This window comes from Actinia tenebrosa, unplaced genomic scaffold (genome assembly GCF_029948245.1).
Source record: "Actinia tenebrosa isolate PJP-AT-01 unplaced genomic scaffold, QUT_ActTen_1.0 PGA_scaffold12__29_contigs__length_12842862, whole genome shotgun sequence".
Classification (NCBI taxonomy): domain Eukaryota; kingdom Metazoa; phylum Cnidaria; class Anthozoa; order Actiniaria; family Actiniidae; genus Actinia; species Actinia tenebrosa.
Window position 1 is genome coordinate 12,134,400 of NW_028292572.1, and position 27,038 is coordinate 12,161,437.

Below are 27,038 nucleotides of genomic sequence, written 5' to 3' on the forward strand. Positions count from 1 at the left end.
GGTATTTAGAATCAATACTGAATTTACTGAATTAATACTGATATGCATCTTTAAAATAGCTTAATGTTGTTTGTATTTTCCCAGCAATAATACATCAGCTGGGTTTCCTGTGCTCTTTGTCAGGAACGCCTGTCATTATTCGTGAGTCACGAGAGAACCAACAACAAGACAAACTCCATGATTTTGAAATCTTCTTTACAAATGTTTCATTGAATAATATGGCTGAAAATGCCTCAGAGAGGGATCCTTTGCTTCAGAAAGGTCAAAATACATCATATGATGTGAACTCTATCGGTTCTCGTATAGAATACAGAGTCTACACCAGACGATGGTACATGCTGTTTGTTCTGTGTTTATTAAACTTCTCCAATGCAATGGTAAATATTTCTAGAGCTATTAATTCTTATATTTATCATTTTCAAAGTTAATCCTTTATATTCTGGGAGATTATCCTCGCCTGTGTATAACCTTTTAATCTTTTTGCATTTTTCTTCTTTTAGATTTGGATATCATTTGCTCCAGTTGCAGACTATTCTTCTAGTTATTACAATCGAACTCTGAGCGATATTAACTGGTTGTCTATAGTGTTTCTTCTTGTGTGTTTCTTGTTTGGTCTTGGTGCTTCGTGGGTTCTTGATACCTTGGGTCTTAGAACTGGGGTAGGTTGGTTACTATAAGACTTAAAAAGTATAAGAATAAGAATATTAACCATTCCAAGACTGAGGAAAATGCTAGGTTGAGTTGGCATTGAAATGCATTGTCCCAAGATGGCATCTATTTTGTCCAGTAAAACAGTCCTACGATGCACTCTAACTCAAACTATTTTTTTCTTCGTCCTTGGAATGGCTAATTGAAATGGCCAAAGAGATGTCTCAGAAAAACGTACTGATGTCTCTATACTGATGTGTCTGAAAGCATCTTTGGAAAAAAAGTAGATTTTGAGATGCTTACATTTCCCAACCCACTTCCCATTCCCTATTCTTTTCTTGATCTCAAGATATTCTTTCTTGTCATTCAGGTTCTCGTTGGTGCTTGGTTAAATGGTATAGGTGCAGGTCTTCGTATAATTAGTGGTTTTTCATTTATACCTCTGTCGTACAAGTTTACTGTGGTCATGATTGGTCAGAGCATTTCATCTTTTGCACAACCTTTTGTATTGAGTTCTCCTACCAAACTAGCAGCGCTGTGGTTTGGTGCAAACGAGAGAGCAACAGCCAATATGTTGGCTTCTCTTTGTAAGTATTTATCACATGATAGATTCAACTAATCACTGATAAAATAAGTTGTGGCCCTTTATGTTTAATTTTCCTAAATGAGACAGAACTGCCTTTTTATATGGTCCACAAAGCAATTTTTAGATGTCCTACACTGATCTATGATATTTTCTTAGCCAATCCATTAGGAGTACTAGTAGCCAATGTTGTCGCACCTCACATTGTATCAAGTGAAGACAAAATACCACTTATGGTAAGCATACAGACTTGGGTAAAAAAGTCTATCTTTCATTGTCAAGATTGATGTAAGGTCTTCTTCACCTGTTTCTTTAATGTCTTCTTTAATTTTCTCCATTGGTGGGCTACCTGTGTCTATAGCAATTTGGCTGAGAGGGACTGAAAGTGAAAATGTAAGAAATACTACTCTGGGGAATGACACATGGTCTTAAGTGAAAACATTATGCTCAAAGTAAATAAGTCTATCATGGAATGCATTTTAAAATATGTTATTTTACTGAATTTAATAATAATAATAATAATATATTTATAATGCGCATATTTCATGTTCATATGCACAGAAATTAACTATGCCATTCAATTAAATAAATTGGCTAAAAAGAAATATAGATATAACATATAGTATAGTATATAATAATATAAATATATAAAATAAATAAAATATATAGTAAATAGCAATAAAGATTTATAAAATTCTAAGTAAAAGCTAATTTAAAAAGGTATGTCTTAACAAGTGATTTAAATTTCCTGATACACAGTTCATTCCTGATTTCAACAGAAAGAGCGTTCCACAGTTTAGGGGCCGCAGCTGGATTTAGCAGAGTGTCCTTATGATTCCGGAGGTTATACACATAATTTCTCAGTCTCCCTCTCCTGAAACCTTCCACAGGAAGCCCAGAGAAGGAAAGACAAAAAGAGAGATGTCTATGGAAATAGCCTGACCAGCTTACAAATCTCACTCTTGATTATCCTGTCTTTTTAGTTAGAGGTCTTTGCTGCTCCAGCCTTCCTTGGAGTTGTCATGACAACATTAGGTTTTTGCAGTAGTGTTCCACCCACTCCTCCCTCGCATTCAGCTGCTTTTCAATCTGAGCCATTCTTTGTTGGATTAAAAACTGTGAGTATTTTATATTTACTAAATTTCAAAGCTTGTTAGTCATTTTCTATTTGGAAAGGTGGTTTGATGGTAGAAAGGGATGAAAGGAAGGAAGAAAGGGATGAAAGGAAGGAAGAAAGGGAGGGAAGGAAAAAACGAAGGGAAGGAATATTTCTTCCCTTTCTTGCTCAGATCATACTCTGAACTCTGACATTATGGATGATTTATTGATTGTAAAAATGTCAATTACACATTTTGATAATGATGTACCATTGTTAGCTACATTCTAAATTTCTTCAACAAAATTGTTTCATTTTTACATATTATTTTATATGGTTGACATTAGTCCTCTGCTGACTGACCTGGTTTTTGTCTCAATCAGTGTGTAGCAATATAAACAGGGATAAGCACAGTTACTAATAAAAGTGTTATCTATTTTACCAAACATTGCAGGTATTACGAAACAAATCCTATCTTGTCCTGATGATGGCATTTGGTGTTGGTATTGGACTGTTTTCTTGTTTATCAACCATTCTTGAGCAGATCATTTGTCCATTTGGCTACAGTGATGTAAGTACAGTATATCACACATTCAGTAGCACCCAGTCACCTTGGCCAGTGTGGTTGTTACAAGACTCTACTACCATAGACAAAATAATGTTTGTAGCAATGAAGTATGCATTTCACAAATGCTCTTCCTGATAATTTTTTTCTCCCAATGCATTCTGGTCCAGCTTGGGTACAAACAACACCATATATGGCAAGATGCAAAAAACGTTTGTTGTACCCAAACTAGACCAGGATGCATCATGTTTGGAGGTGATAAATGTAGGTTAGAAACAAAGATATAATTTTCAAAATAATAGTGGCCACAGTAAATCCATGAAACTTTAGTAATACTTAATAGCACAATTTCATGCAAATTCCATTGTTTTCTATTGTTTAACTAGCACTATTTTGTACTATTTAGTAATTAGTGTTTCACGGATTCACTGTGGTCACTCTACAATAGTTATTATTATGATATATACTTTATGACCTTTTGGTAGTTACACAAAAGGTCCATTGTCAGTGCTAGCCACTGCAAAAGAAGTGGGGTATAATATTGAATTATATTCAATTGTCCTTTATTTTTTTATTATTTTCGATGAATCTGACAGAAAATGGCAGGTAATGCAGGAGCAGTTCTGATAGGGTGTGGCCTGCTGGGTGGGGCTCTCTCTGGCTGGTATGTCGATAAGTCTAAAGAATTTGAGTTAACAGCAAAAGTATCTTATGGGATGTCAGCCATTACTTGCTGTTTCTTTGCCATGGTGAGTAACTTCTACAGTATTCTCAGTTACAAACAGCTTACCATAGACTATTGCTGTTGCCCCCAACAACATTGTGCTTTTGATGGCAAAACTTACATTTCTAAACTGTCTTGTTTCTTACTCAAGTTATAAGCAAAGTGTTTTCATTCTGTGACATCTAATAGATAATAATAAAATCTGTTATATTTATCTATTATGCATGATAAGGGATTGCTGATTCCCCTTTGCCAGAGGTTAAGTATACAATACGCTCCACACTCACTACATATCAATATTCAAAGCACACAACTCTCATGATCTCACAGGTTGGTTTTTGCGGAGAGAGGAAAACCATATCCCTGGATAAAACCCTCATAGCAAGGAAGAGAACAACACATCAGAAAACTCTATTCATGTGTAATTTGCAGGAGCCACTACTCTACCCCTATCATCCTTAGCAGGGCTGTAACCAGGGGGGGGAGTACAGGGTGCACGTGCACCCCCCCATAAAAGCTTAAGGTCAGCTCATTCATCTCCTTTTTTCTTTTTTGGGGTTCTGCTTTTTTTTGGTTACCTTTTTTATTCTTATTATTTTTATTTTTATTTTTATTTTTGGTCCTGCAAATCATTGCCTGAGCACCTCCCTGCAAATCCCTAGTTACGCCACTGTGTTGGTAATAAAAACCGATCAATGGTTCGATTTTATTCGATGTGCACCCTCCCTGTAAAAGTTCTGGTTACGGCCCTGCTTAGAACTTAACGTTTCAATTACCTGGTTCCCATTCCAGATTTTTAAACTGCCAGACCAGGCATCACTAGTTCTGGTAGCATCAGGTCTTTTTGGTTTCTTTGCCTTTGCATTAATGCCAGTTTGTTTGGAGCTTGGGGTGGAATGTACATACCCTGTTGCTGAGGCAACCAGTGCAGGACTGCAGTGGATAATGGGGTGAGGTTCAAACACTAGTAATATCATAATATATTTAATAGAAAATCGATAAACCAATCAATACCATAGAAACTAGTTTTGGTGGCTACACTTTGATCAAGGCAGTTGCTATGAGATAATGGACAATAGACTATTGTATTGTACTTTATTCTTCACTTGACTCTGAAGATGACTTCCGCTCAGGTTGTCGAAACGTCAGTCACATCAAACAGTCCTTCTCAGGACTACATCCACCCGGATGTCATTGATCATATACTTCGATTAACAGACTATTGTAAGTCAAATAAATTATTCCCATGTACTTAATTCATACCCTCATGAATTCTTTGATTGACAAAATTCAACTGCCCATTTACCTGTCTCAACTTTTGTTTGGATGAGTGTGTAGCAATGAAAACAGTTTTAACAGCGAATGAAAGAGCAGGCACGAGAGACATCTATAAGCAACTAATCCCCTATTTCCACAGGCTATAATATTACTCCATCACTTCTAGAACATAGTAAGCATTCTATTATCTTGTGGTAAGCTTCATGACCTCATGCTCTTTTGTCACTAAAGCAAGGGGACTTCTAACATCAGAGTAATACGCTAAAAATCACCTAAAAGCTAGAGATGGAATATTCTTCTTAAGAGAAGAAGAAAAGGCAATAATCTTCATCTTTCTTCAACAGACAAGCTTCTGGTATCATCCTAATCATTATTTGTCAAGTACTAGCTCAATCTAAGACTGATCAAGAACTTCCTGATGCCAAATGCCGAAAAAGTGATAAACAAGGTGGTCACATACAAGACTTAACATGGGCGATGTATTTTCTTACAATAGTAGCAGTGTTCGTTGCCATCATATTTATCATCCTGTTTAAGCCACGCTACCACAGGTTAATAGCAGAACGGGAACAAATATTCCTACCAGATGATGCAGCTACTGGTATCAGGACACTACCATCATCTCCAAGTGACTCTGTTTAAAGACAGTTCAAAAATGGATATAACAGTCTAGACCAATCAGTTGTGCAGGTAATAATAATAATTATTAGAGTATATTAATATTATTATATAAATTTTAAAGCTATTCTCACAAGAAGGATTTTACTGTGAGACACTCGAACCATGAACACTTCAAGGTTTTTTAAACATTTTTTAAATCATCCAATCAGAAGCCAGATTAATTATTGAAAATTTGCATTTTGTGCCACAGTTTTGCATACTACCACATTTTCCGCCATTCGTTGCGATTGGATGGTGCCTAAAAAAAGTTTGATCCCCTTTCTACAGAGAGCTGTGATTGGATAGTTATGAAAAAATGTCCAAAAAATCTTGTGTGTTCGAGTTTCAGCACTGTAATATATTAAGAAGTTTTTAAAACACGCAGGCAGGCGACCTTAAAAAAACTTTATAAAAAAGTTTTAAATTTTATGAGATTAATTGATGCTTTATGATAGCCAAAAAAATTTAAATCATATTAAATACATTTACAGTATTTTAGAATTCAGAATTAAAACTCAATCAATGAATGATCTTTATATAATGCCATGTATTAGGTAAAACCACCGTTTTTCAATTTAGTCATAAATTTTAACATATTTATGTATGAAAAATCATAGAGAAAATAAATTCAAAATCTTTATTGAATTGTGAAATCAAAGTACAAAATATTATTACTAACAAAATAAATCAATGATGAGATTTGAAAAGATAGTTTTTTGTTAAGTTTCTTTGCTTTTCACAATAATAAATTTCTTTAATTTCTACAAAACATGTACATAACATAATTTCTGGGTTTCAATCAGCTGATAAGTATCCTGAATTTATTGTCTGCTCCAAATGGTGGTCAAGCACTGACCAACATGTGCTGTCAGCCATCGTATGCTATTGAAAACTTGTGATTCGGCTGATGAGCATTCTGCACAGGACTGGAAATGGTGCAGCTGACTGGAGTATAATGTTTAAATGCTACTTAACTAATAAATCAAAACATTTTTTACATGGTATACATGACCAACATCCATTTAAAGGTTTCTACCCCCTCTTAGAGGAAGCATTCTCTTAATTTTGTCACAAAAATATAAGAAAATAGGATACAAAAGTGGATTACCAGCACATCAGGAAAGTCGATTTTCATCTGACTGCTGAATCCAGTTTCTATTTTATGCAAGAACATTCTTTCTTTCTTTCTTTCTTATGATCTTTGATAGTGCCAGGGGTTTTTTGTCTCCGAGTCCTGCTCATCTACATTAATCCAAGGGAATGCAGTTTAATTGTATTAGAAACAACTTATCAACTAACTTGCCTAACTGGGTAGTGATACAACAACTAGGATACCTTGGCCATCCCTTGAACCATCATCAATTACAGTGCATAATATCCTTATTATATATAAAAATCTAAATTCCAAATAAGCTTTGTGTTCTACAGCTGGAGTGAACCTGAAGTCCTTCACAGCTGTCCATGTAATATTCTGATAATAAGATTTTCATTTATGTTAGGATTTGTAGACTTGGCATGCTATTGTTAGTTTAGTCTTGCCTCCCTTCTTGAGGTCCACTTCATTTTGACGATAGTGATTCACGAGATCTATGATGGAGTCAAATTGCTGTGGAAGGGAAAGAGTTTTTATTGTGATTTGTATCGATACAAAGCATTTCATGGCTGGCACACACTGGTGAACAAGGGGGATGGACAATGTAATGCAGGGATACACCGCCAGCAACAGAGGGTACTGGGAAGACAAAAGTTTAGACCGCTTACTGACCACCTTGAGTCATGACACACAAGCACCAACTCAAGCTAGTGTGATTGTAGAGTCATGTGACCACAAGGGATGACAGAAGACATGTAAGATATCAAAATATTTTTATGAATAACAAGTATTATTTATAATCCACACAAAATGTCGATCACATGAGTGAAGAAGCCTTAGTAACAATGTGCTGTGTCAAACCACGTCCCCGAATTGTGATTGGATAAACAGTTATAGTTTTACTACTGGTCCAACAGATGTTGGTGACCATGCCATCTACCACGATCTCACACATCAACATGAAATCTGCTGGCAACAACAAGCCATGCAAAGCTATGCCTCAGAGTGCTGAATGGGTGAGCATTAACTTTAATAACGCCATGTGCCAGGACTCGCACACTGACATGAAATCTGCCCTAGTATGTTGGGATTCATCAATTTTACTAAACCATTGTACATTATGGGGCCATCATACCTGAATGCCGCTATCTCCTAACACATACTTGTTGTTCTTATGAGGAATTCTAAAGAAGGAAAGAAATAGTGTGTCAACCCGATATGAAAAAGAAAATGCCAGAGATTAAAATCGATAAATTGTCACTAACTAAAATGAATGTACAGTACATAGCCTCAGTCTCCAGCCGTCGGGATTTGGTGCACCTGTGATACTCTCCCCGGGCACACGAAGCCCCCACAGCTGGAGACTAATCCTATAATGAATGCTCCCCAAAGTGATTTTATCAATAAGCCATTTTCACTAAGATGTCACGTGACCCTAAACCCTTAAAAAACGAGCAGTTGTGTCAAGACAAAGACCAGCAATTAAAAAAAGTACCATGATATTAGTGACATTTAAACTCGTACCGTTAACTATAGTAGAAATGGTATTTTAATGTTGTATTCGAGACAAATCGAACATTTTATCAGGATTTGTATGCGACAATACGTTGGCTAGCAAGCTCACACCACAGAGTCTTCCACTGTATTAATACATGCAATATGGTTTTGGATTCCTAAAAACAACCACACCGATTCAAGTAAATAAGCTACAACATACCTTAGATGGCGAACATTTCCATTGTAGATCAAAGACATTGAGTAGTCGTTGGGACTCTTGGTGCTGTTGCGTACAAGAAAGGCGCCATTCTACAAAACACAAGATCATGCGTAAAGATGATAATACAATTCTTGATGAAATTATCGTTTCTTAAACACTTGCCTCGCCAAAAAGGCCATCTACGTCACCGGCTCACGGGTGCGATATAATGCATGATGGGATTATCAGGGTTATTGCATCATGATATCCCATTTACTTCCAATGACGTCACATCCAAATAAGTGTGTTGTAATGCATCACGGGACACACTGTTAAATGACGCATCTCGATTGTTTAATAGTAGTGTTTTAGTGATTTCGTTGCTCAAAGTTAAAACGTCTTGTCTTCTGCATAATTGACGTCTCTTGAGTGATTTTTGTCATATGCAAAACTTACCTGATTAAATTGCTTTAAACTTTCTTCGACCGCTTTTCGTTCCACAGGTCCCTGGAACCACGGAGCTTCCTTCATTAACTCTAATGAACTCTTCTGAAGTTTGAACGGAAAAAAGGATCAGAAAGATTCATTTGACATAATGATAATAGATCTCGCATGACTGATACGGTAGGACACGCGACTCGGTACTTTATTTAAGACTAATACAGCAGTCATTGCTTGACCAATGGAAATGATTGGACACGGTATATATCATCTAGGTCACGTCCGTGCCGTGCGTTTATCACCGTCAAACGAAATTTCCTCCATTGATTACAGGAAAAACAGCTCGTTTGTATGACCCGGACAACTTCACTAGCTGCGACATGTCCTTTGTTACGGGACGTTTAACGCTCGTTATGTATGACCCAGACGACTTCACTAGCTGCGACATGACCATTGTTACGGGACGTTTAACGCTCGTCATGTATGACCCAGACGACTTCACTAGCTGCGACATGACCGTTGTTACGGGACGTTTAACGCTCGTTATGTATGACCCAGACGACTTCACTAGCTGCGACATAACCGTTGTTACGGGACGTTTAACGCTCGTCATGTATGACCCAGACGACTTCATGAGCTGCGACATGACCGTTGTTACGGGACGTTTAACGCTCGTCATGTATGACCCAGACGACTTCATGAGCTGCGACATGACCGTTGTTACGGCTCGCAAAGATTTGAGTCAATAAATTTTAATTGGCAGGGGACAGAACATCAGTATCTAATATATTTCCATGGTCTATTGCTAAATATTTGATGCATGCTTATAGTCTACCTTAGAATCTACGGTGGGAGTGGGTGGAAGACTTCGTTTTCCTGGTTTAGGAAGATGCTGGAGTGAGATGACGGGTTCATCTGCAGAGGTAGACTCTAAAAAGCCAAAAAAAAAAAAAAGACAAACTGGTCAGATAACCATCACAGTGGCAGTCGGTGTCAAGGACCATACACCGATCTTCACAATGGTTCCAGACCACTTGGACCGGATGTCATGGTATAAAGTGCTTTCTTGTTCCAGTCGTCACATACATGTTTCTCTTAAACAAGATGTGTAAACAAAAGGAATAAGACTCAAGGGAATGACACACGGCCTTTCATCAGGACTATTCCATATTTAACAATGGAAGACTTTAAAGATCTATTACAGGTGAACGTAATGTTTCTACACATTGCCATTGTGATTTAATGTGTCAACCATTCTAACAATAGGTTTTGTTACTTGTCAAATAGATTTTTGCCGTTGGTAAATGAAATAACAACGAACCAAAACAAATCAAAAACATACGTGAACCTTTTGAAGCAAGCAGGAAGACAAAAGAGAAAGCACTTGTCGGCGAGGATTTTCTTACATATTTCCTGTTAACCTCGCACCAGAATATCAATCAACTTACCAATACTTGAAGCAGATGACTGCTCTCTTTGGTCTCTGAGAGATAACAAGAAGGAAACTGTTAGAATCTTATGACTACACTTTAGGGATGGTTGCTACCTAGTAATATGCGTGGTCTTTGTGCTCCAGTGGCTACAGCACTTGCGATGGTGGGCCGTCAGCAGGTCCTGTGTTAATGCTAGAATACACCTCTTAGGACGTAATGTTTTCCCATTTAGACCCCATATATCATTCCCCAAAGAAATAAACATTAGAGTCGTATCCATATTCATGTATTTTCTCATGCTCAAACATTAAAGAAAGAAATGATACTCTAAAGAATAACACGCGGTCTGAAATAATACACATTCTGACAAAGTAACAAAGGCCTTCCTTTTCTCTTTGGTTGTCAAGGTGAAGTCATCTGTCTTACCTCAGACTAGAGGGAGCAGAAGGCGGAGCAGGCAGAGGAACTCCCTGTTAAACAAAAAAATTCATTCAAATCATCTTTTTCACCTGTTTACATTACATTTCATCTGTTTACATTACGTATTTCCTAAGCAAAGGTCCTCTCCCTTATCAAACGACGTTTATTCATATTTCTCAAAAAAGGCTATGCTAGGTATTATGTAATTCCTAGTAGCATTTTTATATAGCTGGTCAACGTGCCCTCCCTCAGAAGCCAACTGCACCGGATGTTTCTTTGAGGAGAGCTGTAAAGGTTCGTCATCTATTGTCTTACCTGTCTGGGCGGTAGCATTGGCTGTGGGGTACCAGCAGGGTGGCCTATCTTCGGGGGTCTGGGAGGTACTGGTTCTGTCATCTGTGGCGATGGCACAGAGGGTAAACCTCTATGGTTAGGCGGCACGGGTTCCACTCCTGGCGTAGCCCTGGGTTCTGGTGGAGGAGGTCTTTCTGTTGGTAGGGGTGCCTGCTTCCTGTGGGCTGCTGGAGGAAGAGGGGATCCTCTTGGAGACGGACGGGGTTCCGACTTACTCAAGATCCCAGCTCTAGGGCCCGGCACTGGAGCTATACTTGCACCTGTAGATTTCACAGGACTTGGTGGAGGACTCCTCTCTTGTCGTCCAGGGTATCCACCAAACTCTGTTTTTTTCGGTTCTGGTGTAGGTTTTCTCCCTAGTGGTGGCTGGAACTTTGTTTGTGCAGGCGGCGGTGGCTGAGTTCGGAATGGTGTGCCTTGGGGTGATAAACTACTTTGTTGAGCACTCGTTCCCGGAAAGCGTCTCGTAGCTCCTTGTGTTTGATTACTTGGCTGAGGCGAAGGAACTAAAAATCAATAAAACAATGAAAGTTTATGAGCAGAGCCGAAGAATGCCACCCAACAGGATTGGGTATCACCACTTCTGTACCGTGACCGTGATGGAGTGTCTCAATTGCACAATAGATAAACCTCGCTTACCTAATAAGATTAATTCATAACAGGCGTTGCTATGCACTTTCTTACCGTGACTTTGCCATGTCCAAGCATTTTGATTGGACCAGGTATTGTGACTGTGATTTACATGGTCCATGGGTCGCGTTCTTACCTTTGAATGAAGGCTTTCCAGGCGAAACCTGTGGCTTTTGAGGTGGAAATGGTTTCGATTGTTTAGCTTGTTTGAGGGGAGTGTTGACAGGAGCGCTGAACTTTTTTGGCGGTCTGGGTGGGGGAGCTGAAAAAGATAGCAAAATTAGATAAAAAAATTAAATTTGATTATATTCATTTTTTTCTTTTAGTGACTTTTCTTAGACTTTATTTTCTTGCAAAGAATTAACAAGTTTACATTATGAATTACGGAAAATCATTCTTAAGATTACAGGAGAAATAAAAAAACAAATATGATGATTACGAACGTGAATGAATTAAGTGTGCAGTAGTGGTCAAATTTGTAAAAACGTTTGAGTTAACTACCACTACGTTTTATAAAGATTATATAATTAGAACGACAATTTACCAAAATGAAATGATATGTATAAGATATGATAATCTTAATCTATCTGTTTCCTCTATTACTATATTTACCGGTCTGTTCTCCAGGTATTTCATAGCTGTCTTCTTGGTCTTCAAGTTCAGGGATTTCATACGTCTCATTTTCATCGTTATCGATGCTGCTTCTGATGGGTACAAACTTGTTTCCCTGTAGAATATGAAAGAACCACTCGTACTTATTTGATAGAAGCAGTCAGGATCGGATCCAGGGGAGGGGTGCAGGGGATACGCACCCCTCCCTGGTTACAATTTGTTTTTTGCCTTTGATTCTAAGGGGTGCACCCCTCAGAGGGTTAACATTGTGCGCAACACCCCTCCCTGAACAAAATCCTGGATCCGCCCCTGAAGCTTGGTACTGAAAAGAATGGAATCAGTAGATGCAGTCTTGGTCTACTCCGGCAACGAACCTAAGACCATCAAATTTTATCGAACCCTGAACTACCCTCTGAACTAATCAAAGTAAGAGCACAGCTAAGGCTCAGGTCAAACGTCGAACATCACATGAGCCAGACCTAATTGAAATAATGGATAACAAGGCGGTCTTCTTTGATCTCATTAGGTTCGTCTCGTGAAGTTCGACGTTTGACCTTAGTCTAACTCACATATCGAATACTCCATTTTACCGTTCCATTCAGTGACCATGAATAATAGTTTCTAGCCGAGGTTGGAGTTTCCGCGCCTAGCAAATCTACAGTTTATCATGCGCGGTAACTCTAGCCTCGGCTTGGAACTATTATTCGTGGTCACTGAATGGAACTGTTAGTTGGTTAGTACAGTTTGTGGAGGAAGGAAACTTGAAAAACAGGAGAAAAACCCTTGAATCAAGGGAGAGACCTAACGAACTTTACTCACATGTGATGCCGAGTCCAGGAATCAAACTCGAGACCCCAAAGCGGGTGAGAAGAGAGTGCATTACCACTAACCCATCTTTATTATTGTCACGTATAGACTTACTTGAACTACTTGAGTAGGGATAAATCTGTTGGCTTTGCTCGGTCGTGCGGGGGGTCTTGGAGATATTTCTGTTAAAACAATCATCAGTTAACGATAAGAACTTTGAGATTAGTAAGACTTCATTCTACAAGACCATTGACCATTTTAGAAGTTTTAGCCAATCAAAAGTCAGGACCACTTTGATTGGTCCAGAATCATCAAACATTTGTAAGGCAAAAAGGTACGCATGCTCTGAAGGAAGGAAATGACCGCTGGCCGTGACGATACCTTCTTCTTCTTCTAAAGGCGCTTCGTATACATCCTGATCTCCGTCCATCTCCTGTGCGGATTTGGAAATGAGAAATACATCAAACATACAGCGCAATGACGAGTTATTCTAGGCCACACTGTACCTTATACGTCAATGTGCAATTTTCAATATCAATATCTATGTATTCGTTGATCAAAATCAGTTATCATTGTACATATATTGATTTATATATCTGATTTATATTTTTTTTCTTGTACATTAATCTTGATGTTATGCAACTGTCTTAACAGGTACAAAGTAAAGTATGTATGTAATGACTTGAAAAGGAGATTTAATAATACGATTTATACTCACTCTAGGTAGTAAGTATTCTCCTTTGTCTTCTTGTTTGGGAGGTTTTTTAGGTGGTCTTACAACAACCGCTTCAGATAAACAATATAAACATTATTAGAATTAGTAAACCTCTTTTGTATTAAAATAAGGACGCCTGTATAACACGAACACCTCTTTAATACGGGCATCTCGATACTGACCGTACTACAGAGTTTCGGTCAGGATGATTTAGAAATGTTCTATCTTTCTATGCTCGGGATTTACGGATTACCGTCCCTGAGAATAAAATCCTTAGTAATCATGGTTCAGTTCTCGTACTTCCACGGAAAACGTCAGCTTATAAGGGTTCAAAGTTCAGCAGCTAAACTTGCATAAGAACGTGCTTATAAGTCTTTTATCGAGGTTAAATGTACTGTAACTGGTTGAAACTGCCAAAAATTGTAAGTTCTTTAAAAATTGGTTAAAATGTTAAAGCAAAAATATATGTAAAAGAATTTTTGTTTTCTTTTAATGCACGTGAAATTTTCTCACCTCCACCAGAACTATCGCTGGGTTCGTCATAAAGTTCTACAAGAAAAAATACACAAAAATCAGCTGAATGCAGTCTGTTGCAATAATTAGAAATAATTATAATAATTATGATATAAGAACTAATATCGAACTAAGAAATTAGAAATGAATAAGCAATATGAACTAGGTCAGAAATATTTCTTTTATACTAAAGGAAAACTTATTTACGGAATTCTTACTTGATGAACGGCAATGCTAATCACCACCAGAGTAATAAAATTGTGAACGACGAACAAGAAGCAACATGTTTTCTTTTTGAGTTTATTTTAGCTCAAAAGCGCTGAATACACGCGTAGTGTGACAAACTGTCTATCAACCGATATGGAAGGATAAATGATGAATTACAAGGTCAAGTGTGTAAAGCTCCCGCTTCGATAGCTAGACTTCCTTTGTTCAAGACCGAGCTATGCCACCATTTTTGCTCGTATTTTACTTCATAAAAATTTTACTATGAACAAATATCAAAGGACATTTGTGAGTTGAGACTATAGTACTAAGCTAGTTGACGTGCCTTTTAAAGAAAATTTTGACGTTTTTGTATGCGAGTTTGTTTTTTTTAAATTTAAATACCGAGAGTCAAATGTAAATTTTTTCACAGCCGGTCAATATTTTTCATTTGATGGCAAGCTTTTCTGAAAAGTTCTGCTTACTAGAATAAAATATCCCTTTCCAAAATTGTATAGAAAAATTTTTTTACCAAAGTTTTAACATTATTCACACATTGATCGAAAACGTTCGTTTAACGCCGTAAATGATATCGGAATGAAGGTGAAGTTTCGTGTACTTTTACCAACTAGTCAGTTGTTTTACAAAGGCAAGTGTTTATCGAGTATACGTTTTACAAAAATCGTTGATAACTTGAGTGCATACCTTCTTCTTCTGGAGGCTCGTCATAAATATCTTCATCATCTTGGTAGCTCTGTTGTGGGGCCTAAAAAATCCCAAAAACTTGCATCAGAACTGCAACACAGATACAATTGAACTAGGAAGTAGAATCTTAGTAGAAGAGTTCTTAGGAGATCTCAAATATTTAGTGAAAACAATCAGTAATATAACGTTTCGCCTCTGATTCTAACTACACATGAGAAATGTGTACGAAATAACACTATTTTCATAAACTAAAAACTGACTTCTTAGCAAAATTCAATCTATCAAAGCTTTACATATATTAATATCATTATCATTAAACTCTAATAAAGATCTAGTGATTATTAAATTAATAGTAACAAAGAGTAATTCACTCAACGAACCATAGATTTGTTATCGGTAACTTTCACGTTTTTCCTCCATACCAAGTGATTTCTGAGCGTTTTCATATTTCATGTCCCAAGATATAAATATTATGGCGAGTAATCACGATCGTGAACCTGTTCAGTCAGACCCGATCACAATATACGACCAATGACGTCAATAATAAACGAAATCATGTACTATACGTCGCATATCAAAGTAACTTACAGAATCATCCTAAGCTGGGTTTGTAACTCTCGATTAAGTAGGCAAACAAAGTTAGAGGATTTAATGTATTTTGCATGTATCCGTAACGTGTATTTGTAACGCAATGTCAATGGACCGAAGTTAAGTTTGTATCGGTTGAGTGGTAAATTTGCTTACGAGATTTACTGCACGATGCATCGCCTAGTGATTGGTTGCAATTTTCCGCATTAGGAGGGTTCACGGCAGCAATGATGGAAGCCGGAAAGACACAATTTTTTGCATGACGGACAAGAGCTTTTATTCTCCAAAGGAGAAAATTCCTATCGTTGTTGCATGCTCTAGCTAAAACATGTCTGCCCTAAGAGAAACTTTGAAGTATCGTTTTTAAAAAAAATCCATTTTCCCGCGAATCTACCGTTATTTAACTTTATCCTCAACTGATTTTTTGTTATAATGTGTCAGAGATTTTTTTGTTATATTGTTTTTAGGTTCTATTTAAGTAGCGGAAAAAACCTATAATAGATTCGTAGCCTTTCTAATAGCATCATTTCGATTAATTAATATTTCACTGATTCTTTGATTTTTAATTTGTATTAAGAGTAAGGGTCGGGCTAAGTCAAATAAAATAACAATAAACAAATCCCCTGTGTGGCCTTCTGTTCTTGGTAGCATTTTCTTTTTCTTAATTTAGTAACTTCATTCCCAAAGAAACGTAAATATATAGACACGTAAGTGTTGTTACCTTGTGTGATCTTGTAAGGCTGCTAGCGATGCCTGCTCGAAGCTGTGCAACCTGAAAAATAATAATATTTGAAATCTAAATAAAAAAATGATGAAATTTTAACCTCAAATTTAAAGAACGAGATGCCTAAGAATGTGCTTAATTTGTCATAGTGTAAAACGTAGTTTGTTTGGTGTTTTAAGAGGCTCGTTTTCTTACCAATCCAGTAGGCACGGAAGCAGCTTCTCTTCCTAGGGAACCTGAAACAGCAAGGTCACTACATGAGGTTCAACAAGTACCATTCACGTAATACTGAATACGAATACTTCATACAACTCGAACTCTGTGACTAAGACAGTTACTGATTTTAAAAAAGTACCTGTTTTGGAGAGGTCCTCCTCAGGTTCGAGGTAATCACCGTCGGACGACGCCTAATGGAGGCAAAACGAAAGAATAAGTCATTGGAACCTCTGCCGACGCTTGATTCGTGCAGACATCATTTCCGTTATGGCACTGACTCTTTTGCATTTTTATATCAGTTATATTTCAGCCCTAATTCAAACTACCAACTGTCACCACTTCATCTTTTGCATTTTTAACTCTCTCTCTCTCTCTCTTTCTCTCAACATTTGTACTCCCTGAAACCATGAAACGCAAATAATAGTGCCAGTTTAACCGGAAATTAAAGCTGATAAGAAAAGATATTATTAGATTTTTGGTATGAATAAGAGAATGACAAATTCAGGGGCGGCGGAACCGGGGGGGCCGGGGGGGCATGTGCCCCCCACCAAATTTTTTTGGGGGGCCTGGCCGCCCAATAAATATTGATCCTTAGTCATTGTTTTACGGCGCATGCGTCTACAATCAAACAAAACATTGTTATTAACACATAGCGTTAAATATAATCTTCAGTGCCCCCCAAAAGATTTTTGCAGTGCCCCCCAAAGATTTTCAGCTTCCGCCGCCCCTGAAATTGGGATTGCTTTATCAGTCGGTGAAAGAATTTAAACGAAAAAGTGAGCGAGAAATTTTGGTGCATTCTTCCAAGATGGCGGCAATGACGTCACACACAAAATTTCATATGATTGTGTGGTGTGATGATAAGACAAATGACTGGTACAACATACATCTTGTGAGCCATCACTATCCCATTCGTCTGTTCCCCAGCCATCGTCGTCGCTGCCAGCTGAAAGAAAATGAAACAAAACACAACATGAATCAAAATATAGCCAAGGGTTAATGACTCTACACAAATCTGGAATTTCAAGATATTCTTCCTAATGATAATATTATATAAATATTAATCATTGATAATCCTAAATGTGTAGAGAGTGAGTCACGATATTTATTTTCTTGCTAAAGAAGCTTTATATGTGGACTTGAAGTTTGTTTTTCTAATGCTTCCCAGCGAAAGTAAAACCTTGATATTGAACACTTTCAATACCGCTTCTCGTGTCTTGCTTTCGCCTCGTTTTATATAATAATGACCCGAAAAAGAAACTTACACTATAGCTACGGTATTGCAAGTCATTCATCGTAAATACTAAATATAATGCCTGTCTAAAGTTGACTTTCGCTTACGACAACATGTTTGGGCCTTACTAAAAGGACTGACATGTAACGTTGACGTTTGATTGAAAGCAAATAAAAATCAAATAAGATATCTAAAAACGTTCACCTTCACGATGTTTTCGGTGCCGTGGGTGCTCAGCTGGTTTTTCCGTAAATTTATCGCTCATAGTTATCAACGAAGTATGGTGACATTTTCATCACATGGTGGACCTCCAATTACTGGTCGATTGGTTGCAATTAGCTTAGAACATGCGGATGCTCAAGCGGAAGTCATCGCAATGAACTCTTTGATATTCTGGTTAAATTATTTGTAATATTCCAAGAAACATTTGTTGAACACGTGTCAAAATAAGATATAAACGAAAGTCAAACAGTTCGCGAATTTGATTTTAACTGGCTTGATACCTCGACGTCAGAATTCTAAGAGGGAAACCATTGGTACTGACGTATTAGTAAGTATCTATCTTGATAAATACTCTGAGATTATAATAAGAGTAAATATAATGAATCGGAAGGTATAAATTGGTATAATTGGCTAATATTTTTAGTGTACTGAGGCTATACTAAAGTACAATCCAGAAATATTTCCCGCTGTGCCCTGCAAGGTAGAAACATCGCCTTGGCCCAGCAGGGTTTCTATTCGGCACTAGGGGTTTCCTTTTCCTGATAATCATTTCTTTTATTCTGATTGTATGAATTATAATTTATTGAGCTGATAGCGACTAATGAGGTTCACTATCCATCCAATTTTGTTGCGGCATTTCATACTAACAACACTTTGGTAAGTACTTCATGTATGCCTGATTATAATGTCCTGGCGGTATGCTTTCTGTTATCGTGCATGATGACGCTCTCCCACTGTATCCTAGTGTATCCTTTGTATCCTGGTGTATCCTTTGTATCCTAGTGTATCCACTGTATCCTAGTATATCCACTGTATCCTAGTGTATCCACTGTATCCTAGTGTATCCACTGTATCCTTTGTATCCACTGTATCCACTGTATCCACTGTATCCACTGTATCCACTGTATCCACTGTATCCTAGTGTATCCTCTGTATCCTAGTGTATCCAGTGTATCCAGTGTATCCACTGTATCCTAGTGTATCCTCTGTATCCTCTGTATCCTAGTGCATCCACTGTATCCTAGTGTATCCACTGTATCCTAGTGTATCCAGTGTATCCTAGCGTATCCAGTGTATCCAGTGTATCCTAGTGTATCCTCTGTATCCTAGTGCATCCACTGTATCCTAGTGTATCCAGTGTATCCTAGTGTATCCAGTGTATCCAGTGTATCCACTGTATCCTAGTGTATCCAGTGTATCCACTGTATCCTAGTGTATCCTCTGTATCCTAGTGTATCCAGTGTATCCTAGTGTATCCAGTGTATCCAGTGTATCCAGTGTATCCACTGTATCCACTGTATCCTAGTGTATCCAGTGTATCCAGTGTATCCAGTGTATCCAGTGTATCCACTGTATCCTAGTGTATCCTCTGTATCCTAGTGCATCCACTGTATCCTAGTGTATCCAGTGTATCCTAGTGTATCCAGTATATCCTAGTGTATCCACTGTGTCCACTGTATCCTAGTGTATCTAGTGTATCCAGTGTATCCAGTGTATCCAGTGTATCCAGTGTATCCAGTGTATCTTAGTGTATCCTCTGTATCCTAGTGCATCCACTGTATCCTAGTGTATCCAGTGTATCCTAGTGTATCCAGTGTATCCTAGTGTATCCACTGTATCCTAGTGTATCCAGTGTATCCACTGTATCCACTGTATCCACTGTATCCACTGTATCTTAGTGTATCCTAGTGTATCCTAGTGTATCCAGTGTATCCAGTGTATCCAGTGTATCCAGTGTATCCAGCGTATCCAGTGTATCCAGTGTATCCAGTGTATCCAGTGTATCCAGTGTATCCAGTGTATCCTAGTGTATCCTCTGTATCCTAGTGTATCCAGTGTATCCAGTGTATCCAGTGTATCCAGTGTATCCAGTGTATCCACTGTATCCAGTGTATCCTTAAGTGTATCCTCTGTATCCTAGTGTATGCAGTGTATCCAGTGTATCCTTAAGTGTAACCAGTGTAGGTTTTAATCATTTGCGGTATCTTTTAGAGTATGCAACTGATGGTTCCAAGAGGTAAACAAGAGAAAGCATTTGATTTTTTCATTGCTTTCAACTCAACACTTCTAGTTTTAATTGGTTTAAATTGTGTTGTAAAAACTTGGTTTCTTTTAGGGGAAAAAAAATTAGCCACAACCATGCCCAAATTTTAAAAATTTATTTTTTTCGAAAATCATTCCCACCCTTTTTATACCAGAGTACCCCCGGAGTAATTTCTTATCTGATCAGACTTTTTTCTATCATAGCCTTTAAAAAATCTTTGAAACTGAAGTTACAGAAGTTACATTTCACTTTCCTATTCCACCTCTTAAAGACACTCTGCTTATACCATATACTGTCCCTGTTGTCAGCTATTAAAGGGATAAAAATTAGTTTTAAGTGTGATGGCATATCTCATTTACGCACTACTATATATAAAGAATGAAAAAATCATTTGTTTAAGCACAATACTCAGCTTATGTGTGTGTAAACCTTGTCAAGTATGAAATGGCACTTAAATACCTCAAACATTGGTAATGCAGTCATTGGTACACCAGGCTTATTATCCCTATCTGTTCTCAGTATTCATGCAACTATCACATAAATTATAGCTAGGGATAGCAAAAATTAAAAATGGCACATTGAGAATAATATAATTAGGATTTCTAACTAAGGATATCCAATGTTATCAAAGGAACCCAGTAAACCTTAGTTAATAGTGGATGAGTACCAGTGTCATGGAGTCTTACATAAAGTAGAATACTAGTAGATGAACTAGGATAAAGTAGATACACTGGTATTACACTCAGAGCATGAATGCACTATGAGAATACAGTATACATTGGGATTAAGGGATACATTGGGATACACTGCACCAGGATGCATTAGAATACACTGGATACACTAGATAACACCGGATACACTAGGATACAGTGGATACAGTGGATCCGGTGGATACACTAGAATACACTGGATAGACTAGATACACTAGGATACACTGGATACACTGGATACAATGGATACAATGGATACACTGGATACACTAGGATACAGTGGATACAGTGGATACACTAGGATACACTAGGATACACTGGATACACTAGGATACAGTGGATACAGTGGATACAGTGGATACACTAGGATACAGTGGATACACTAGGATACAGTGGATACACTAGGATACAGTGGATACACTGGATACACTGGATACACTAGGATACAGAGGACACACTAGGATACAGAGGATACACTAGGATACAGTGGACACAGCGGATACAGTGGATACACTGGATACACTAGGATACACTAGGATACACTAAGATACAGTGGATAAAGTGGATACAGTGGATACAGTGGATACAGAGGATACACTAGGATACAGTGGATACACTAGGATACAGAGGATACACTAGGATACAGTGGATACACTAGGATACAGAGGATACACTAGGATACAGTGGATACAGTGGATACAAAGGATACACTAGGATACAGTGGATACACTAGGATACAGTGGATATACTAGGATACAGTGGATACACTAGGATACAAAGGATACACCAGGATACAAAGGATACACTAGGATACAGTGGGAGAGCGTCATCATGCACGATAACAGAAAGCATACCACCAGGACATTATAATCAGGCATACATGAAGTACTTACCAACACTTTAGTCATTTAAAAAAATACGAAAACTATGTGCCAATTGAACTGTGCCTTCAACTTTAGAGTCGCCAAAAAAAATAATGCTAGTGTGATTTAAAGAGGTAGATAACGAGTTTTTAACTCCAACCAAATTACTTATTAGCATTATCAGACTACGCCCATCCACTCCAGATGTGTAGGGTTCCTGTGGTTATGTATTCGCTAAAAGGCCTGGTAATGCTACTCATACTCTTTCTACAAGACACTATTCAAGTATGTTGTTCTTCAAATAACCAAAAGTTGGTAAGTTTTAGCTCTGTATTATGTAATATATACGAATTTACTTTTAAAGGATATCAGTTTCATTTATTTTAACCTATTCCAGTTATTTTATTAAGAATGATTCAGACAGTTAAATGAACTTTTCCAAACACTCTTTATCCCATTTTTCTGTTTTCATTACCTTTCCAATTCATAAATACAAGACCTACACTTTCTGTTTAATCTTACCATCATCTTCCTGGCAAAAGGATGGAGGTTTCCTTGTGTTTACAGTCTGTACTAGTTTTTGGTTTCCAAACATTCTGTTTAAATGACAAAAAGATTTGAATGTGCTATTTCATGGTGCGAAAATAGTACATTGTGAATGAACATTTTGAATGTACAAATGGTTTCAATATTTCTTTAATTTTTGCTTTAAATAATTATGTCAAGAATTTAAATCTCACTTACGCTGCCATTTTCTCTTTCTTTCTGCGTTTAAACTTTTCAATTGATCTGATTAACTTTCTGTTTAGAAGTACAAAGAATTGCTATTAATAATAATCTAATAATGTGTGCTGTCTACCCCTCATCTTATACCCTTCTCAGATCTTCCCTAACCCTTAACAGAAACTATAATCCTTCTCCAGGATGGGGGAAGTATAAATATTTTCTGGAATTGTGTAGTTCCAAAAATTATCCATACCCCCTCACGGAGGAATTTTTTTAAGACACCCCCCTACCCCCCCAGAAATTCCATTTCTTCCATACAAACTCTGTAATTTTTGTTCTTTGTCTGACCCCCCTACTCTTTGGAAATTCCAAATTCCTCTGTGGGGTGGGTATGGATGATTTCTGGAAAGTTGTACACATTATATGATATCTGCTTCTCAGACCCTTTCCTCCCCTTGGGAATTTATGATTTGACCCTTTCTATGATTTAAATGTCATCATAAAATAACTGCTCGAAATCTCGCATTTTGATTGGTTGGGAGAGCGTGCTTTATGAGAGCACACAGCACGCTCGTGCACTATCAGTTTCATCATTTATGTAATTTGTATTTTATAAAAGAAATAAAAAACTTGCCTGCTGTGCCGTGTGCAGTTATAAAGCACTTGGGGATTGGCAGAACACTCGAGAAGTGTCCAGAAGCACTCCGCCTCGCGTCATGCTTCTCTTAACACGGGTTCTCTCGGGTTCTGTCAACCCCCACGTGCTTTATAACTGCACACAGCACACGCACGCATTTACTATTTCTTCATGTGAAAACATCATAAGTAATTTCTACTTCATACTTTTTACTGTCATTTGAAACATGATGTAGGGCCTTGATTTCTAATTCTGAGAGGTTCTGTGAAAGAAGATAAAATATTAATCTTGACAATTATTGTCAGGGTAAAAATGATGCTTCATAAGATTAACACTTTGTCTATAAAGAATTATGAGAAAATATATATAATAGTCATGCACATGTATTGAGCCAGGATAGCTGGACACATACGGCATAGACTAAAGAGACTTTAGAAAACAAGGGGTTTTGACCCAAGAAAAACTCCCATATCTCGCCTCTACAGGGATGTTCTGCTGGATAGGGTATGGTTTCTCTGGATAACTGTCGTTTCGGACGCCAGTCTGGCATTGGAGACAGAAAACACAGTGCAGTTCCTTCAGAGGGCATTGAGGGTTGTGTAGCGGTATTGCGCTCGCCTTTAACCTCTGAAGTCTCTGGTTTGATTCCTTGAATCAGACTCACATGTGAGAAGTAGAGTAGTGCTCTCCCTTGATTCAGAGGGTTTTTCTCCGAATTTATCGACTCTCCTCCCTCCGCACATGACCCAAAATTTAGTTCATTTAGTGACATTTATTTGATTTTTGATATAGGTTAGCAGTATTTAATTTCTTATACGTATAGATTATTCAATTTGGCTAATTTTGTCAAAACTACCAATCAGTTTTTAGTGTATAACTTTCAACTGTACCAGCATTATACATGGTGTATAATTCCTCTTAGCCATTAGGTAGGATTGACAGAAATAATTATTAGAGCTATGTCTTGAATAGGGTATGATTTTTCAACACATTGTTATCTTAGATAGTGTCAGCATTTTCAGATCCCAGCAGCACATCCCTATCACTGAACCAGTGATCCCTAGTACACCCCCTCCCCCTCTCCCAGGACTTTTGGAGGCTTTATACCATCCTTACCCCACTCCCCCTCTGTCCTTTTTGAAGAAACTTCAACTTCAACTTGTTTATAGGACTAGTTTAATATAAAACAGTAAATGGAGTAAGTAAAAGAAATGATAGCATTACCACTAGTGAACGTCCATTCATTTTTCTTGTAGTGAAGGGTTTTATGCAGTCATTCATCTCTTCCTATATTAACAACAACAACAACATGATCAAATCACACAAAAAATTAACAGCATATCATTCTACATGACAATGTACGATACAGTGCGATCACATGTGAGTAGAGTATGTTAGATCTCGTCCTTCATTCAAGGCTTCCCTGCTAGCAGAATCTCTTTTTCTTTTTCTTTTGCTGATTTGGCTTTCGCTAGAAAAAGGAGACTGTTACTTTTTCTGTTGCACATGCATGAGCGTTACTAGGCAACTAATGAGATCATGTGACAGACGGCATTTTGACGAGGGCATTTTCATGCCACAATGCTGCAAGCTGCTGCACCTAATGTTTCTACAATTAATAGTCAGCCGTTACCATAAAAGAATATGCTCACTAGTATTGTGGAATCAAAAACCTTACAGCAGACTTTTCGGTTGTCATGCAAAGAGGTGTTCAATTTAAAAAAACAGTTTCAAAACCATTTTTTGTCCACAACCATGGGCGGCGATTAGATCAAATAATCTAACGGATTGGGGCAGAGGCTTTATTTTTCCTCCCTCTCCCAAAAAACAAAGGAGAGAAAAAAAGGAGCCTCTGCCAGCAAAGAAGGTTACCTACAGGCTCCAGTTTTCTTTTCAGTCCAGAGGTTGCTTAAGGGTATTGATAAAAATTGAAGATTATCTGTATCATTGGAATAATTAGCAATTATTCGCCAAAAGCGAAGTGAATATCAGGGAATGTTTACCGAGACGCGAGTCTTTGAGCGGCAAGGTAAATATTCTCCACATTCACTGAGCCTGAGGTGAATAATTGTTTTAGCATATACCAACTTGTGTACAGAGTAACTTATTTCTATATACAATAATTCAATAAAAACAAACAGACAGAAACTTTTAGTTTGCGTGACAAATTCACGCAAAACTTTTAGCAAAACTTTTAGCAAAACTTTTAGGCTATACTTCGTTGCCTTTTTAGTATTGATAGGAATGGCATTTACTTTCATTTTTCAATTTCTTCATCGGAAATATTAGCAAAACGATTGCCGGCAGATGCCATTTTGTTGCCGACTCTATATATTCTGAGATTCAGAGGTGAATCGTACAAATTCACCTCCAATTAACCAATGAGCGTGCACGTTCTTAGGAAGTACACAAGTTGGCATATGCTAAAGGAGATTATTCGCGATATCATTAAACTGTTTTATGAATATTTACTGGCATGAATAATTTCAATTAGAATAATTTAAATAGCTAATAAACCTATAATTTAATATTTTGTTTTGCAACTTTGGCTTTAAAAACAATGCAAAAAACAAACAATCCCAATAGAGAATGACAGGGATCGCGCGAGAGAGCTAGCAGTATTCAATGTTTTTTTCTAGTTATGCCAAATTAACTTATTGCATACTCGAATGGCTTCGTATAAATTACTTCTCAATGTGAATTGTTAGCTCAGGCACTTCCTGCCTTCACATTTCTTCCTCTTATCGTGTTAAAAACGACTTAAAACTTAATAAAACTAAGATTGCTTTAAATATTTATTTTATTCCAAGAATGATCGAGTGTTGTTGGATCGAATAAAGTATTCGCATGTTACGGAATGTTATTTAATCCGCTATCAGTGTCTTGGGTAACCACAAACTATCAAGCATTTACGAAATCCAACTCCGGATTCCAAGTAATTCGTTAAGATAGAAATCCAATCAAGGGCAAACCTGAAATTAGGGGAATTCGTCCTTATTGAAATCTTTGAAATCTTCCCAGACAGTACAGCACAGTAGAAACCATTTATTATTCATTTACAAGTACATAACAAAGATTAGTTCAAATGTTTTGAGACAAGTTCTTCCCGGGATTGATTGGCATTAACTTTATTACTGCAAACCAAAATACCAACTCCTTTAACTCCGATTGATTCCCTAATATTTAGAGTAAAGTTTGAGCTACTGTTACTTAGATTTTGATTTAGTTTAAGACAGAATTTTTGAGCACAGAGTTTAAAGAAAATATGTTTACTCGCCTGTTGCAGCCATTCCACAAGTTGATCGGTCTGCCACTCAAGAACATCATCCCCAAGCTTCGCCATGGCTTAAAGAATAATTCACCAAGTCTCTGAGGTGAGTAATTTATGAATCATTAATAATACACGATAGCCTAGTCAAGGCAGAGCATCAGCATCAGTATCAGTCTATTACGTATCTCGTTCAATGCTGATTTAACGCACGACCCGGAAGAAGAAATGTAACGATTGATCATTAACATAATTAGTTGTCACCAGGGTGGGGACGGTAGACCGTAACTATGCAAAGGCTATGTTTTTAAAGTTCGTTAAAAGAAATAAATATATTTTTGTCCTATTATGAGCTGTTTAAGAATTTAAAAATGATGATAATTTCAATAAAATTTAGAAAATAGAAAAAATAAAATTTTAAAAAAGTAACAAATTTCATGAGCAAAAGAACCAAAGTAGTCGTTCTCCGGTTCCCATGGATATAGAGCTGTTACAGACTCTCACGGAAATTATCAGACGTCCTCCTCTAGAGGCTTATGTAAGATCTAAAGGAAAAAGTAACTAATACGCCTTGGCTGGAACAGGATAGGACTGATTATAGAACGTGTTTTCCTTGATATATGACTATT

At 37.4% G+C, this 27,038-nt stretch overlaps 2 protein-coding genes across 3 annotated transcripts; one reads left to right on the forward strand and one right to left on the reverse strand.

The window, feature by feature from the left end:
* The first annotated feature begins 164 nt into the window (after nucleotides 1-164).
* On the forward strand, nucleotides 165-6,199 carry LOC116295733 (solute carrier family 49 member A3). The gene is made up of 9 exons (XM_031703641.2): nucleotides 165-377; nucleotides 501-659; nucleotides 1,019-1,235; nucleotides 1,391-1,467; nucleotides 2,215-2,349; nucleotides 2,782-2,898; nucleotides 3,489-3,641; nucleotides 4,409-4,566; nucleotides 5,239-6,199. Exons 1-9 carry the CDS (start codon nucleotides 219-221, stop codon nucleotides 5,534-5,536), a joined length of 1,473 nt encoding a protein of 490 aa, XP_031559501.2. The 5' UTR covers nucleotides 165-218; the 3' UTR covers nucleotides 5,537-6,199.
* On the reverse strand, nucleotides 6,178-26,558 carry LOC116295751 (uncharacterized). 2 transcript variants are annotated; one of them, XM_031703663.2, is made up of 24 exons: nucleotides 26,419-26,558; nucleotides 24,366-24,428; nucleotides 23,348-23,403; nucleotides 22,523-22,579; nucleotides 22,301-22,374; nucleotides 17,593-17,651; nucleotides 16,845-16,896; nucleotides 16,685-16,725; nucleotides 16,487-16,537; nucleotides 15,178-15,238; nucleotides 14,269-14,304; nucleotides 13,759-13,826; nucleotides 13,422-13,473; nucleotides 13,155-13,222; nucleotides 12,234-12,348; nucleotides 11,758-11,883; nucleotides 10,953-11,497; nucleotides 10,644-10,687; nucleotides 10,233-10,267; nucleotides 9,620-9,714; nucleotides 8,800-8,892; nucleotides 8,365-8,453; nucleotides 7,783-7,831; nucleotides 6,178-7,160 (listed from the first exon to the last, which is right to left on the reverse strand). In XM_031703663.2, the coding sequence occupies exons 1-24, from the start codon at nucleotides 26,482-26,484 to the stop codon at nucleotides 7,050-7,052; spliced, it is 2,106 nt and encodes a 701-aa protein (XP_031559523.2). In that variant the 5' UTR covers nucleotides 26,485-26,558; the 3' UTR covers nucleotides 6,178-7,049. The 2 variants fall into 2 exon arrangements, with proteins under 2 accessions (XP_031559523.2, XP_031559525.2); XM_031703665.2 differs by lacking the exons at nucleotides 22,301-22,374; nucleotides 22,523-22,579; nucleotides 23,348-23,403; nucleotides 24,366-24,428; nucleotides 26,419-26,558 and adding an exon at nucleotides 18,144-18,329.
* Nucleotides 26,559-27,038: the final 480 nt, after the last annotated feature.

Coding starts and splice junctions, on each gene's coding strand:
- LOC116295733 (XM_031703641.2), top strand. CDS start 219: ATGGCTGAAAATGCCTCAGAGAGGGATCCTTTGCTTCAGAAAGGTCAA. Junction 1,236..1,390: donor CAATATGTTGGCTTCTCTTT/GTAAGTATTTAT, acceptor ATATTTTCTTAG/CCAATCCATTAGGAGTACTA. Junction 2,899..3,488: donor GTCCATTTGGCTACAGTGAT/GTAAGTACAGTA, acceptor TGAATCTGACAG/AAAATGGCAGGTAATGCAGG.
- LOC116295751 (XM_031703663.2), bottom strand. CDS start 26,484: ATGGCGAAGCTTGGGGATGATGTTCTTGAGTGGCAGACCGATCAACTT. Junction 22,580..23,347: donor GTTTCAAATGACAGTAAAAA/GTATGAAGTAGA, acceptor ACTTCTAAACAG/AAAGTTAATCAGATCAATTG. Junction 17,652..22,300: donor CTTTTGCCAGGAAGATGATG/GTAAGATTAAAC, acceptor ATTTTCTTTCAG/CTGGCAGCGACGACGATGGC.